The 16,453-nt window shown below is 44.8% G+C and overlaps 1 protein-coding gene across 1 annotated transcript; it reads right to left on the bottom strand.

The window, feature by feature from the left end:
* Positions 1-1,141: 1,141 nt before the first annotated feature.
* LOC308162442 (desmoglein-2.1) lies at positions 1,142-16,029 on the bottom strand (the record flags this gene model as incomplete). Its single annotated transcript, XM_080536594.1, has 17 exons — positions 1,142-1,150; positions 1,285-1,737; positions 1,838-1,966; positions 2,219-2,284; positions 2,405-2,538; positions 2,670-2,873; positions 3,080-3,301; positions 4,119-4,261; positions 4,397-5,193; positions 5,333-5,518; positions 5,769-5,903; positions 6,030-6,199; positions 6,327-6,465; positions 6,564-6,719; positions 7,775-7,891; positions 12,581-12,655; positions 16,018-16,029. 17 exons carry the CDS (start codon positions 16,027-16,029, stop codon positions 1,142-1,144), a joined length of 3,147 nt encoding a protein of 1,048 aa, XP_080392720.1.
* Between the last annotated feature and the right edge of the window lie 424 nt (positions 16,030-16,453).

Raw genomic sequence — 16,453 nt, 5'->3', positions numbered from 1 at the left:
CTGATTCTCAACTACCCTGTTGTATTCTGGTGAAATTGATGGAGTTCCACCCATCCACACTGCCCCATCCAGCCCCCTTTGTCCAGAGATATCTACTCTCTGCGGGATGCCCTGCTGCCCCCACATGGGTACTCCCATGGGTACTCCCATGGGTACTCCCTCCTCTCTTATAATCTGGCCCATATTGTCCTGTCCTACCCCAGCTTGCCCACCACCAACCTGCACCATCCTAACTGGCCCACCCCCAGCTTGCCCACCACCAACCTGCACCATCCTAACTGGCCCTACCCCAGCTTGCCCACCACCAACCTGCACCATCCTAACTGGCCCACCCCCAGCTTGCCCACCACCAACCTGCACCATCCTAACTGGCCCTACCCCAGTTTGCCCACCACCAACCTGCACCATCCTAACTGGCCCACCCCCAGCTTGCCCACCACCAACCTGCACCATCCTATGTGATCCCAGCCCAGCCTGCCCAACGCTAACTTGCTCCAGGTTTCTCTCCACCAACACAACATTTCCCCCCCTTGTAAGTGTGTGTCCTGGCAGAGTGCCACACACACCACCCTGGGCTGCTGGTCCTACAACCCCCTGAGGGGGAACAGCCTCTTTCATCAGGAATGCACCTCTGGGCAAAGTGCCCTGAGGTACCCCTGGATCAGACCCCTGTGGTACCCCTGGATCAGACCCCTGTGCCTCCCCCAGACCGGACGCCACCTGCCTCTCCACTATCACATAGTTACCACCAGAGCTTGGCCCTACCATGGACAAGCCATCTCTGGGCAGAGACCCCTGGTCCCAGCCTGGGCTACCGGGCCCAGGCCCCTGGACCCAGCCTGGGATACTGGGCCCAGATCCCTGGAGCCAGCCTGGGATACCGGGCCCAGACCCCTGGAACCAGCCTGGGCTACCGGGCCCAGACCCCTGGAACCAGCCTGGGCTACCGGGCCCAGACCCCTGGAACAAGCCTGGGCTACCGGGCCCAGACCCCTGGACCCAGCCTGGGCTACCGGGCCCAGACCCCTGGACCCAGCCAGGGATATCTGGCCCAGACCCCTGGACCCAGCCTGGGTTACCAGGTCCAGAACCCTGAATCCAGCCTGGGCTCCCGGGCATCAGCATTGTGGGGCTGGTTGGATTAGTGGAGCTGGTGGGGGAGGTAGAGGTCTGTGTTATGACCCTGTTACCTTGGGTGACCAAGCCTCCAGACCCATTGACCAATATTATACCCTCTATGTTGTGAGCTTGTGGCTGTAGTACGTAGTGCATGGGCTGCATTACAGGGGTGGTGGTGTAGTACACAGGCTGCTGCTGCTGCACCAAAAAGATCTGGCCAGATGGGCGTGGCAAAGTTGCAGCCTGACTGACGTTAGTAACCTTGGTGATGGGAGCGGTGGGAGCTGATCGGGCCAGGTTGACAGTGGATGATTGGTTGAGGTTGATGTTGCTAATGGATGATTTGGAAATGTTGACATTGCTAGTGGTGATGGTGTTCTCTCTTTTGATGTTGGTATGTTTTGACTCAATGACACGCTCAACTTTAGGTTTGGGAGGGGAGCAGATCTCGGCCAGGGTCTTGAACTTTGGCCCCAGGTCGTTGAGGAACTGGAGGTCGTTGTCAGATTCCAGAAGGCTGCAGCAGCCCACTGAGCCCACAGGAGAGCCCTGGCCTTCGTAGTCATACACCAACAGACTGTCTTTCAGTGGCGGGTTTTGTGTTGCACACATCACCTTCTGCAAGAGAGAATAAGAGACATTTTATAATAATGCCTCCTTTTAACTTAAGACTATTTATCAACATTCACTGCATAGTTTTTACAACGCAACAAATTACCTGTGAGTAGTAGTCATCCAGGAAAGAATTAGGTAGTGCTATGTCCTCATACATGTCTTCTTCGGCATAGGCAGCCTGGGTGTATCTGGTGTGCATGGTGTTGCCAAGCCCCATGCTGTAGCTATCGCTCTGGAGCCCATAGGTGTGGTCCACATCCATAAGCCCAGAGCCAGGGCTGGAACCAAAGCCAGGGCCAGAACTAAAGCCAGGCCCGGAACTAAAGCCAGGCCCGGAACTAAAGCCAGGGCCGGAACTAAAGCCAGGGCCGGAACTAAAGCCAGTGCTAAGGCCATACCTGGATTCACGCAGTGTTTCATCATGGCGCATGATAGATTCACTGGTCTGATATGTCGCTTGGGGTCTGGATGACTTTGTAGTCACATCCACCGCCTGGATTGTCCCTACATTCCTTTGGTCACTCATAGGAATGCTGAGAAGGGGCACCTCCTACCGAAACCAAAACAAATAAACTAGATATTATATCCAGCTTCACAGACACTCTGCCTTCACAGACACTCTGCCTTCACAGACACTCTGCCTCTTCTACATTTGCATTCCCCCACTCACCTTATCCTCTCCCTTGCCCTCGGTGTGGTAGGATATGAGGTATTCTTTAGCATCAGCAAATGGAAGGTCCGTGAACTGATCAGCGAAGGTCTCAACTCCCCCACATTGACAGAACAGCATTAGGAGAGGCAACACTGCAACACGTAGAACCAAGGAGATGAAAGACAAGGAACCAGACATTTAGAATAAATCATGGATAAGTATGTAGGCATATGTATGTTTGATGAGATTGGAGTGTGAATGTCTTTAGCATAGCTCCACTCACATAGCAGCAGAGCACAGGCTGTGAGAAGCAGGCTAATGGCAGGGGCAGACAGTTTGGAGGAGGTGGTCTCTAGCTTGCTGGTGTAGCTCCGAGAGCTGCAGTCCTCGTCCGACACACAAGTGCACACATGCACCGTGAACACCTCCTTCTCTGGGCAGGTCAGGCCCTGCTCATCTGCCACCTCCACCACAATCTCATACGCACCTGGCCACAGGGGCACATGGGATCGCAGTGCAGCCGTGGTCCCTGGAGAGAGAGAGAGAGAGAGAGAGAGAGAGAGAGAGAGAGAGGGGGAGGAGTGAGATGTGGATGCCTACAACACAATAGTATGCATGCAATGATTTGTCTTTGTTGACATAACATACATATTTACATACGTCTCCTTATATTGGTCACCACCCGGGTCTTACCGTTGATGGGTTCCACCTCCCACTCGCCACGCGTCCCCTCCGTTGCCACGGTAAAGGTGAACGGAGCTGAGTTGGGTGTAACGTCCTCATCAAACCCTGTCACATAGACTACACGTTTATCCGAGCACACATTCTCATGGGTGGTGGTCAGGGTTGGGCAGTGGTCATTGGAGTCTTGGACTTGGATGGCTATGGTTCCTGTAGCTGTCTTAGGTGGCATATCTGAAAATCATACGTGAAACAATAAACATCACAAAAGCAGAAACATTTGTTTTTATTGTGACTTTGGTTTGATAGCACATTTGATTAAATTCCATCTCTTCAAACTGAACATATTGTTATGTAAGTAAAACAAATAAAATAAAATAAATAAATTGTATTGGACCATAAACACATTTGGGGAGATCAGTTCAGAATTGATTTGTTTCATGCTGTTATTGCCATGCATTTTGAGCACATAGTGCCCTTTGCTGAGGAGACACCCTGAATTGTTAAGCAGTTGGACAGGTTCTGTCTCTGTATTTTCCAAGATCATAAATCACCTGAAGATACAGTATTTCCAACGACTCCACCTAAATGTTTAACTCATTGGGGTCTGTATAGAATGGAACAAGTCCAAATAGAAAAAAAGTTCATTGGCTGGAATGGGCCAACAGTTATGAAGACGACTAGCTAATTTTGAATTCATCTTGAAAATCATCTTTGACAGGTTATTGTCGAAGCCTAACTGATATCAGGCTTATTATTCTACTGAGGTCAAATTGGTTTTAGAATATTGTTAGTATTTACTGTAAGTGAATTTCAGTGTCAAAGATGGTACCCTAGTAATAATAATAATAGTTTTATTGTCATGCAATCAACTTGTTATTCAATTGTTGGAATTTGGTATTTTATGCTCTAGGAAAGGAGCAATTAGAGGTTCAGTATCTTTGTCAAGGACACCTCGACACATGGCCAGCCGGGATTCAAACTGTCGACCTTGCAATCATTAGACGCCGGCTCTATCTCCTGAGCCACTGCGTCCCCTTTGTGAGTTTACCTTTGGTCATGCAGAGTATCTTGGCATAGTATGTTCCATTCACCAGGAACTTGGACTCTCGATCTGGCTGCTTGACCAGTTTAATCTGAGCTGTCTCCTCATCAATGGTCACCCAGTTGTCTGGGTCATAGGCTTTGGCATACCTGGAGGAAGGATTTGTGTGAGGAACGCTACTCAGATGCATTTCCTATTAAACAAATCTGCAGAATCACTTAAATCTGGGTCATTGCTGTTGCCTTTAATCACTGGAATATACTTTATATATGAACCTCACTCACCTAACGTCCTCAGCAGGTTTTCCTGTATCGTCATCCAAGGCAGGGAACGAGGTGAGCACTCCATCCTCCGGCATGTCGGCAGGGTCCTCTGACACAGGGACAGGCTTTGTCTTGGGCTTAAACGCCGGGGCCTCTGGCATGTTGTTCACCGCAATGTTAATTGGGTAGCTCTTTGGCTTTTTTTTGGGCTTTCCAGAAGGACCAGGCCCAACACCCGGCTTCAGACCAACTCCAGGCCCAACACCCGGCTTCAGACCAACTCCAGGCCCAACACCCGGCTTCAGACCAACTCCAGGCCCAACACCCGGCTTCAGACCAACTCCAGGCCCAACACCCGGCTTCAGACCAACTCCAACCCCAACCCCAGGTTTAGGCCCAGGTTTAAGCCCAGGTTTAGGCCCAGGTTTAAGCCCAGGTTTAAGCCCAGGCCCAGCCCCAGCCCCAGCCCCAGCCCCAACATCGACCCCAACATCCACTCCCAAATCCAGTCCCAAATCCAGTCCCAAATCCAGTCCCACATCTACTCCCACATCCACTCCTACATCTAAATCTAAATCTAAATCTAAATCTAAATCTAAATCTAAATCTACAGGACCTCCCCCTGCCCCTGCCCCAGCCCCTGCTCCAGCCCCAGCCCCAGCCCCAGCCCCAGCCCCACCTCCTCCCCCACCTCCTCCCCCACCGGCTCCCGCTTGAACATCCACATCCATCTTCACTGCACTCCCTACTGCAAAAGGAGCGACATTCGTAATGAGCAATCCAAGCTCAAGTGTCTGGACGCTCTCAAAATCAACAGCCTGTTAGGTTGGGTGTGGTGGTTAGAGAAGAGGAGAAAAAAGAGATGAGTGAGCATGTAGAAATAGGTCAATAGTATGTGAAAACAATAATCTGATATTATGTTCTTAAAAGTAAGAACTAAAGATGACTGAGTAGTACCTTTATCAGCTTGAGAATTCCTTCATTGGTCTCCTTGTCTGTATGGATGGAAAACAGTCCATTCTCGTTCCCTTGGGTGATCTCAAAGACAGTTAGCCAGTTATCTGTGTGCTTTAGGTCTTTGTCAAGAGCTTTGATTTTCAGCACAACAACATCCTCAACGTTCTCATCAACACTCCCGGAATACTGAAGGAAAAATGATAGAACTCAGTTATGGACACATTAGACAAGTACTGCAGTATGTATAGTACAGTATAGTACTGCAGTATGTTCCTGTCAAAGGAACATTGATGACTGATGAATGCAAGGTTAACATTGATAACAGACCTTAAAACAATCTGTGAATGAAAGTAGGATAAATGCATAGTCCATCATTCCAGACATTACTAGCCTGTTACCCCCTGGGACAGGTTAAAACTACAGATTGGCTTTTCACCTCATTCTTTTCCAGTGTGGGGACATTGTCATTGATGTCCAGGACCTTGATCTCCACCGTCCCTGTTCCTGAAAGTCCGCCAGGTTCCCCGCCCAAATCCATCCCTTTTACAACTAGTTTGTAGAAATCATGGGTCTATTGGAAAAAGAGCAATGGTACTTTTAGATACAATCATAATTCACATAAACAAGATACTATGTAGTCACATAATTGGAAGATAACATATTATATTACTGTAAGCAGATCGTTTTAAGGCCTCACCTCTCTGTCCAGTTTGTTGTCTTTTGTATACAGTTTCCCTGTATACTTGTCTATGTGGAACATGGGTCCATGACCCTTTGGCTCCTGGCTGATGATGCTGTAGGCGATCAGGTCATTGGGGGTCCCATCCTCATCTGCATCCATCCCAGTGATCTTCATGACGAAGCTACCTGATATTCACAGGGCAGGGGACAACAGGAGAGGACTCCATCAAACATGACCACGACAGCCTGTGTCTTTATTATGTGTGTGGGACACATGGATATCACACTTAGGAGAAGCGCATGCCTCGCGTACCTTCTTTGCTGCACTCTGTGATGTTGCCGCTGTGCATCTCAAAATAAGGCGGGTTATCATTCTCGTCGAGGACTGTGATCACAAGAGGAATACTTGGCTCTGCCAATGTCCCGTTTCTGTACGTCACCATTCCAGTCAACTGCCAAAAGAAAGAAGAACGAAAAATGTACTCACAACAGCTAGCTTAAGGATTAAGTGTGTTATTCCATATCCAATTCCATTGTTGAGGAGACTCACGTTGTAGGTTGCTGCCTGCTCACGGTCCAGGATGCCAGTGATGCTTACAAAGCCGTTCGCAGGGTTGATGACAAATAGGTTATAAGGGGCCTGGTTCGCCCCCTTACCAGTCAGAGAGTACTCCACCTTATCAACCAGATCCTTATCAGAGCGGATCTGTACAGAGGAGACGCAGACTCAGACATTGGTAAAGGATGATATGCTCTATATGGCTAAAGCAGCTCTCTATAACAGTGCTAATGGGGGCTAGAATCTAGCCGCTAGGTTACTGTAGCTCGACTGCTTGATTATTGATTTTGTTGATTATTAATGTGCAACAGGTCCCAGATTTATGTCTGCCCATATGGCTCTTTTAAAAGCCATCTCTCGTGTGAAGAATAGTGGCAGCTGCATCAAGTTATGGGTATGTTTGTCACTGTCAGGGACTGGGGAGTTTGTCAGGATCAAGAGAAAATTATGAAATTGGTAGTGACATCCTAATCTACACAGTGTATAACTGATTCCTATGCAAATCAGAGACCCTATAAAAGGTATTCATATGAATTCAACAAATTAATACATGAACTATTATCCTTGCATTAAGATGGATGAAATTCAACTTATTGAATGTCCTAGCAAAGGGTCTGAATACTTATGTACATTAGGTATTTCTGCATTTACATTTTTATAAATTGACTGAAATCTCAAAAAACGTGTCTTCACTTTGTCATTCTGGGGTCCTGTGTGTGGACTGACGGCAAATCATTTTAATTTAATACATTTTAAATTGACTATAACACAACAAAATGTGTAAAAAAGTGAAGGGGTCTGAATGCTTTCAGTGTTCAGTAGTTGTTTATCACCAAGCAAAGTGTATTGAAATTCCACATTAATTGAATCAAGTAACATGACAGTATAATAGAATAATCGTATGCTTAAATTAATTCACTTCCAAGGAAATCTTTCACAATCATGATGCGTGACTAGAACAAACAGTGAGGTAATCTGAAATTCCAGTTCACACTCTCTCAGTGAACCTTTCCCACATCAGACAGATTCTTATCACACATTCACTGCCATAGAGAAGCATCACAAACCAGTTCCTGGTTTCATACCTTACAATGTTGTTCATGCCACACAGAAGAGTTTAGGGTCAGGGTGTGTCTCTCACACCCAAATACCACAATCATATAATTACATTAATGAGATTCTGTTTGGTCGGTTTTGTTTACCTTGGCAATGAATTCTCTTTTAGTGTAGTCCTTATTCTCTTTCAGCTTGGCAGGAGGAAGGATCCACTCTCTCTTCCTCCTCCTGGATCGCTCTGCCTCTGCCTCAGCGCTGGCAAGCTGAATATAAAGACATCACAATTAGAGTTAGGATTATCTTATACAAATTGATTTTCTTTGTTGAAATTCTTATGATGAGAGGAATAAGGAAGGGCGTTGGTGTGGGTCTGACGTATGACAGGATCGACTGCAGAGCTCCTTTCACACAAGTCGATTACACCACACACATATGTTAAATATCACATCGAACGATGTTACATTACACACCCATACTAACCTAAATCTAATTTAGCAATGGATGGAAACTGCTCATGCAGTTTAATAACATCAAAGTACATGTATTCTCTGTATGTATTCCCCTCAACAGTTGCTACCAATAATATTTGGGCAGGTTTCAATTATGCATTTTCCATTCCTTCAAACCTGCTCTGTCTCCCTACCACCTGACAAGTCCTAAACCAGCAGCTGAGTGCGAGATTGAGGTTTAAGTGGTAATAATAATAATAATAATAATAATAATAATAATAATAATAATAATAATACATTTATTTTATAAGGCGCCTTTCAAGGCACTCAAGGTCGCCCATACAACAAATTTTAAAAACAATTACAAAATTCAAATACAGAGAAATATACAGTATATACATAGCTAGCAGCAGAGCAACACGGGAACAGTAAGTCAACGTAAAACAATGACTAACAAATCAATCCTGACATACACTAAGCACAAACTAGTCTTTTTAAATATTTTTTTATACTGGAGAATACACTTCATAATGCTATTTTTCCTAATGTGATATTGTCTGTGATGCTATTTTTCCTAATGTGATATTGTCTGTGATATTGTCTTTCATGGATTGTATAAGGGGTAGTGGTGGTCTAGTGGATAGTGAGTTGGACTTGTGATCAGAAGGTTGTGAGTTCAAATCCCGCCTGAAACCACACCACTACTAGTGTGCCCTTGAGTAAGGCACTTAGCCCTCAGTTACTCCAGGGGGAATGTCCCTGTAATTCGTAATTGTAAATCGCTTTGGATTAAAAGCGTCTGCTAAATGGCAAAATTAATTAATTAATTAATAACTATAATGTATATACTGTATGTTATATGAGGAAGTTCTACTGTATAATGTACTGTACTTTATTCACAAAACGTTATGTTTTAAATGTTTACGTTAATGTGCGGTTTTACCATAAGCACTAGAGGGGTTTCTTACCTCACCTACACAGATTTTAAATAAATGGTATACTTATATACAATACATACATGTTTCTTCATGTGTGTGAATAAAATACTGTATAATTTGTAGGCTATAATAATTTGCTTTTGAATGAGCTGCACTGAAACTAATTCAACAACCTGTGTGATTGGTAATAAACTCTTGAACTTGAACTTAGATACTACCACAGAATTACTGAACCCAAAAGTGAATGTTACATTTAGCAGATGCTTTTATCCAAAGTCATCTGTCCACCAGTCATAACAGGAAAAATGTATCTATGCTCGAGCGAGGGGCTATTGGCAGCCGTAGTGCTTTTTAAATTACATTTTAAAAATATAGAATGCATTTTCTATATAACAACAGGAACAGGAATAATATACTCAGGATTCTTTTTGGCTTATGGTACTGTATAACATGAGGGACAGAATATGACATTTTCATGTCCATTATATAAACTGACATTGGGAAAAGACAGAACTAATGGTTACTTTTTGTGAAGATATGAGAGATATCAGAAAAAGATGCACATTTGATGTTGTCTCTGTTCTTTTGCATCTCAGATTTATGTATGTGGATGGCTATAGGCATTTATCAAAGACACCTCTCTGTTTCTGTGTTTGTCCAATGCATGACATGAGTGAAAATCACATATTTTCCCTTGTACACAGTATGTCCATATGAAAATCAAACATGAAACATGTATATTTTTTCAGTGCGTGAAAAAAAACCTTTTGGCCACTTATAAACAAGAATGCATGTGTGCACAATACTGCATGTCTGGAATTGTACTGCATTCTCTAGTCACGCTAGACAGAACACTTTGTCCTCTCGTGTCCACACCTCTCTCTTTGCTGGACAGAATGTTTTTAGAGCTTCATTCACAGGGCTATCCTACTTCTGCCTCAAGGTGAAGGGCTCTATGCCTGTCTCTCCATTTTACATAGCAGCAATTTGTTTTGAGAGGTTGGATGTTAATGACTTATGACTCGATTACAGTTTCAGCTGTTCCCATTCAGTCTGTAGTAATCTAATACTCAATTGGAGTCAAGTTCCGATGCCCAAAAAAAAAGTTAACCCTAACCCTCACCTCTAATCCATGCACTTGTAAACACTTCAGATCTATCAGTTATTGCTAAGATTCTAGCAGCAAATGGCTATGGCAACAATAGAAATAAAAGTTAAAAGTTAAAAATAAAAGTAACAATACTCCTTATATTCACACCGGCCTTTAATGACAGCCCTGCCTGTAATGACAGGTTCCACTCAGATCAGCTTGAGGGGGTATGTACTCACCAGGCCAAATATCGGCAGAAGCAGCAAGCAGACTCTTGCAAAACAGACCCTGGCCATGTCTTAACACAGAAACAGCACCATACAGACGTTAGTGACCTCTATCTCCTCCGATCTTTCCCTCTGAATACTGATGACTTGAGGACGGGTAAGGTAAGGGGGGTGTTAAAGATGAGTGAAGGGAGGTGCCTTAAGTACTTTCTCCTCAGGATACACCTTTGTCAAAAAACTGTGCCCACCCTCCGCCTCACAACCACACCCCTCCACACCCCTCCACACCCGTCTTGGAAACCCCTCCTCCGTTTCCCACAACCTTGTTTCTCACAACCTTTCCCTCAGTTTTTTTTCACAACCCCCCTCAGCCTCCCTCCCCCCTCAACCTCCCAGTGGATGCTTTCGGAAGGTGTGTTTGTGTTCTGTTCTGTTCTGTGTGCCTTACAGCCTGGGTGGGTGCAGGTCCCCAGGCGCTAGCACTAACTAGCTCTATTACAATCAGCTGATAAGTAATAACAAATGAAAACAGAGCTTAGGTAAACGTTTCTGATGTCAACAATGAACACTGCTGTGCTCTAGTGATGCTGTTTTGACATGTTCCTTTCAGGTTATTCAAATACTGTATATAGCCAATAAGAAAAATAATTTGAGGCGCAATGATCTCATCATCAGGTGGAGAAATGTTAGTGGCATACGAGTGACTAGGTGACATTGTTTGTGTTTAAACAGGATCAGCTGTTGAACAACTGGGCCCAGTATTTCAAAATATTTAACAGAATGATCCAATTCTTTTTTGCTACCCATGTTCAGATCTATATAAACGATTTCGAGTACTACAGGAGAAATCAGCCAGTTCGATCTGATCCTGGATAGCAAAAAAGAATCAGGATCATTCTGATTCTAATCTGCATCAGATTGATCCCGAGTCTTTTTTGCTAGCCAGGATCAGATCCAGCTATCTGATTTCCCCTCTATGACTCAATATCAGCCAGATAGATCTGATCCTGGATAGCAAAAAATAATTGGGATCATTCTGATTTAGATTAACATTTTTGAAATACTGTGCCCAGGCCATATCAGGTGCCAGAGGTTTCCCCATTACTCCTGAGAATGTGACTTTATGTTAATAAGTTTAACTTTATGTTAAAACTTAAAATTCATTCTATGTGAGTTTTATGAACCAAAACAACCTAAATGTCTTCTGCTCGTCTGAAATCCGAACCACCAAGAGGAGGCCGTAACAAAGCCTTGCCACATGCTAATGCTGATATCCCACTCAATGCCGAAATTACGATGGACTCCCTGAAAGCTGACATCTGTGGGAAAATGTACTCTTCCAGTCTCTGTTCTGAGATTTCCTCTGTCCAAAAATAATTAAAAGAGCCGATAAAACCAGAACAACACAGGCAAACTATGCTAGAGCTTGAACTAGCAGTTACAGATCACAGTGGCCAGATAATGGAGTTGGAGGCTATGGTTGACTAAGCTGACGGCTCAAGTTAAACATCTGGATGAACGATGCGAGAACCTGGAGGAGAGATCCAGAAGAAATCATATTGGGTTGTGTGTCTACTGGAGGGGTTGGAGGGGCCCTGTCCAACTACTTTAGGAAATACTTCACCTGGATGAAAAGCCCCTGCTAGGTCAAGCTCATCGTACGCTGCGGGACAAGCCCAAAGCAGGAGACGCACCCCGACCATCGTGAGATTCTATGTCGGCCCGAGTACTATGACGAACTCTCTCCTCGGTTGACGACTTGTTCCCGGTTTCACCAGCTGCTGTCACAATTTCAAAAAGATATGGGAGCCTTTCTTAGCCAATGCAGAGACATTTACCTTCCCAGTTATCCCGGAATAATATTCCATTTTATTTACTTTTTATTTTTTATTCTGACCTGAAGGGTGAGGGTATTATGTTTACTGTAATATGTGAAATATGACCAAACTGACTGTGTTGTGTTTTCCTTGTAGTTGCTATGTATTGTATGCTTTTTTCTGTAATTGACACTGTAATTCACTAGTGCTTTAAACAACAAGCTTCACACATCTGAAGTACTTGACCTTCTCTCCTCTTTTGGCCTTACCCTATTCCACACTCCTCCGACTCATAAGGCGGGCAATCAGCTCGACCTTGTCTTCACCATTCCTCCCATAGCTCCAACCTTACAACTCTCCCTCCCCCTCAAACCCACCCCCTCCCAGTCAGTCTCTCCCCACACTGCATCCTCTCATCGCAGCCTGTGTACCCTCTCGCTCAGTGCCTCCTTCAGCTCAGGCGGCAGAAGAAGTTTGGCATGGGGGTCCAAGACCCTGCGGGCCTTCTACAGATGCATAATCAAGAGCATTCTGACTGGGTGCATCACTGCCTGGCATGGCAACTGGCATGGCAACAACCACAGAGCGCTACAGAGGGTGGTGCGGACAGCCGAGTGCATCATTGGAGTGAATCAGTGGATGTGAGCTTCCTGTTAAGCCTGAACCAAGCGGTCAAATGTGGCAGAACCCCAGAACAGACGGACACAGAGACACACAGAGTACAATAATAAGGATTTATTAATAAGGAGTAAGGACAGACAAAATAATAAACCTACACTAACTGGGCCTACGTGGGGGGAGTGTGTGGGTGCCTGAGACGAAATGTAAGTGAGGTGTGTATTGGACTACTACTGTATGTGTCTGGGCGCGAGTGTCTAGCGTGCAAAAACTAATGTGGTGTAGGTATGTAAATGTGGAGGCTGTTGTTCAATGTGCGTGTACTAACCAGTCCAGAACTGTGAGAGGGTTATCCAGGGAGAGGGGTCCGGGAGGATTAGCAAGGGGGTGAAGTCCGTCCGTGATGATAGGGGGAGAATCCAGAGGGTGGTACGTTGGGTGAGAACGGAGGGAGGTTGGGAAGGCTGTCCGGGGATGATGGGATGGAATGGTGGAGGAGCGGGGAGTGACACTGGGATGCAGGGGAGGAAGGTTCCTTGAATGGTGAGAGAGAGAAAACAAACAACGGTGAAAATAATAAAACGGCTGAGAACATAAACAAGTATAAATACGGATATAGAATACACTAGAGATAACACGACAAAGCGAGACGACTAACCACATGGGATCAGAATGATCAAGCATCAGACGGCAGGTTGTGGGGCTTTTTATGCTGCTGGTTTCTCCGTCTGAAATTGTATGCACCTGCTGGAGCCGGCGCAGTTGTCCCAGATTGGGCTTGATTAGGCTCAACGAGCGGTGCCGAGGTGGGAACGAGTGGAGCCGAAGAGGGATCCACAACACTTCCCTCCATCCAGGATATACAGTATGTCTATGTAACGGAGTAGAAAGGTCAAGTTCAATTATAGCTAAAATAGGTATAAACTGCGCCCTCTAGGGGTTTAATGACGTGGTATATCCGGGGTGTGTCCGTGACCCGGATGCTGTGTCCGTGACCCGGATGCTGTGTCCGTGACCCGGATGCTGTGTCCGTGACCCGGATGCTGTGTAAATATAGCTGGACAGTGCAATTGCACGGGACGTAACGTGATCTCCCTCAGTTCATTCTTAACCACTGATGCGGTAAGGTCATGTTTTCTGCAGGGTCTGAGATCGCATATAATTTAAGAGATTATTAATGTACCTATGTTTTATTTGAATGGTTGATAAGTAAGATAGCTGTTTTGAGTTTCCCATTCATAGTATGTTAGTTTGGAACATATCACAAGTTTGTTAATGTGAGTTTTCTGTTGTTAACAATGATGGCGCTAACGTGAATGTCCGTGTGTAACATCATTTTAGAATGTAGCTCGATGACCCTGCAAGTCCCGTGTCCAGAAATTGATGCACTGTTTTCTACAGGTAATATTATTATTGTTGTGTTATTATATGTCTGTTGTTCTGTTAGTAGACCGTATTGTATGAGGTTGGGTCTTCCACCTCGCTAGTTTGCAACACGCTCGCGGCTTACCTAGCAGTCAGGTTGCAGCCATTGTTGCACGTGGTGCGCATGCGTATTCCAAGTGCGTGGTTTTTCCATGCATTTGGATGTTATGATTTCTTGTTGTTGTTGTTAAATGAATACCACTATATGATCACACAAGTGAAGATTTATGTAGTCTACACATTTTGTATTTTTGTTTCATATTATTGTTATAATTTGTGTAGTATGAGTGACTACTGTATGCTCAGTTCATTCTTAACCACTGATGCGAATGTAGCTCGATGACCCTGCAAGTCCCGTGTCCAGAAATTGATGCACTGTTTTCTACAGAATAAATGAACGTGAGCCATCCAGCTGAGAGTGATTCATGAAAAAATACACCCCGTCACATCAGCAAAGCCCGGAGGGTCATCAAAGATCCCAGCCACCCCAACCACAGTCTGTTTGAACCGATGCCGTCCAAAAGGCAACGCCACTTCTGGAGCCTAAGGCCCAAACTCTGAGGCAAATCAACAGCTACTTCCCCCTGGTGATCAGACTCATGAACAAGCCTACTGTAGACAATTGACTATCATCCCCAAGCACACCCCATGTATATGGACTACCTAAAACTTAAGCTCACAGCCATTTTACTACTTGAACTATCTATTTTATTACTAGCTGTAGTGCTAATTGTATCCTGTCTTATTTGTCACTTATGTCCTGTACTATTGTCACTTTTCTTTATCTTGAATTATTGCCTATTGCCTTATTGTCTTGTGCTGCACTGTCAGGAACCGAAGTCTAAGGATTTTACACTCTTACACTCATGTAACAACAATAAAACTTGCAACTTGAAACTTGAAACATGAAACCCTACAACTCGTAGAATAGGGCTCCGGGCAGCTAAGAGGAAATGGAGAAAAACCAGTCTCCCTGATGACCTAAAACCTTATCTCACCTTCCTCTTCACCTACACCTCCTCTGCATCAGCTGCTAAAGCCTCTTACTACCATTCCAAAATCCCCAAATCCTGCCTCTTACCCAAGGAAACTGTTCTCCACATTTTCCTCACACCTCAACCCACCTCCTCCCCCTCCTCCCTGTCTGCGGATGACTTTGAAAAGAAGGTTAATGACATTAGCAGCTCTTTTTATTTACCTTTAACCAACACTGCCACCACTCCTCCCAAACCCCCTTATCAACCCTCTCCCCTGATGATATTCTAAAACTGGTCACATCCAAGTGGAACCATAATAAACTCCTCTCTATCCACGGGATCTGTCCCAGCTGCCTTTAAGACAGCTAGAGTCAAGCCTCTTCTCAAGAAACCAACTCTTCACCCGACTGCTGCCCTACAGACTGGTATCCCTTCTTTCCTTCTTATCTAAACAGGGGAGGCTGGTTCATTAGGGGCAATTGGACAATGCCCCACCAAAGGGAGAAGAGAGAGATTTTTTTTCTATGACTTCTAGACAGTGTTGCTTCTGAATATCATAGTCCAATCAGCTAGTGTTCTGTGGAGTATATCATAGTCCAATCAGCTAGTGTTCTGTGGAGTATGTTCCAATCAGCTTCAAGTCCCGCCCCTTTCAGGGCAACTTTCAGTCTACTCGAAGTTGCACTAGGCTGTTCTCGTAGACTTGCATGTAAAATCTATTTTGGTAACTTCAGGCCATTCGGTCATTTGTCTATGGGGTTTTGGGACATGCACAAAGAATCGTACGTGCTTACGTCATGTCATACGGCCGGCGTAGCTAACCTACATTTCAGATCACGTTCGTTCACCTGCGTCACCATGGCTATGGGGGCTAGTAATGTTTGCTTCGTGTTTTTTTTTTTTTTTTCGTTTTGTGTTTTGTGTAATATGTCTATTGGCAACATTCTACTGCTGGTCTTAATTATCAGCGACCGTCTCCGCTGCCGTGCGACCAACACGCAGGGGGAATATGGAACTATACAGCAAATCACACAGCAAACCACTACCGGACTTTGTAAACAAATTGAACAAATGGATTAGAAGGAGGCATCTTTTGTTCCCAACTTGATGATATTGCAACTGGACCTATTACCGAAGTCAAACTTGTGTAAGTAAGTGAATCATCTGTCCTTCAGTCATGATAGGAAAACCAAATCGATGCTGGGAGAAGGAATGGCAGACTGTATTCTGATTGTATCTTCTATGCTCTTTGTATGTTTCTATGCTCTTTGTATGTTTCTATGC

This window comes from Nansenia antarctica, assembly GCF_963989245.1.
Source record: "Nansenia antarctica genome assembly, chromosome: 7".
Classification (NCBI taxonomy): Eukaryota; Metazoa; Chordata; class Actinopteri; order Argentiniformes; family Microstomatidae; genus Nansenia; species Nansenia antarctica.
Note: the sequence above shows the minus strand (reverse complement) of the source record. Positions and strands in the feature narration are given on the sequence as shown.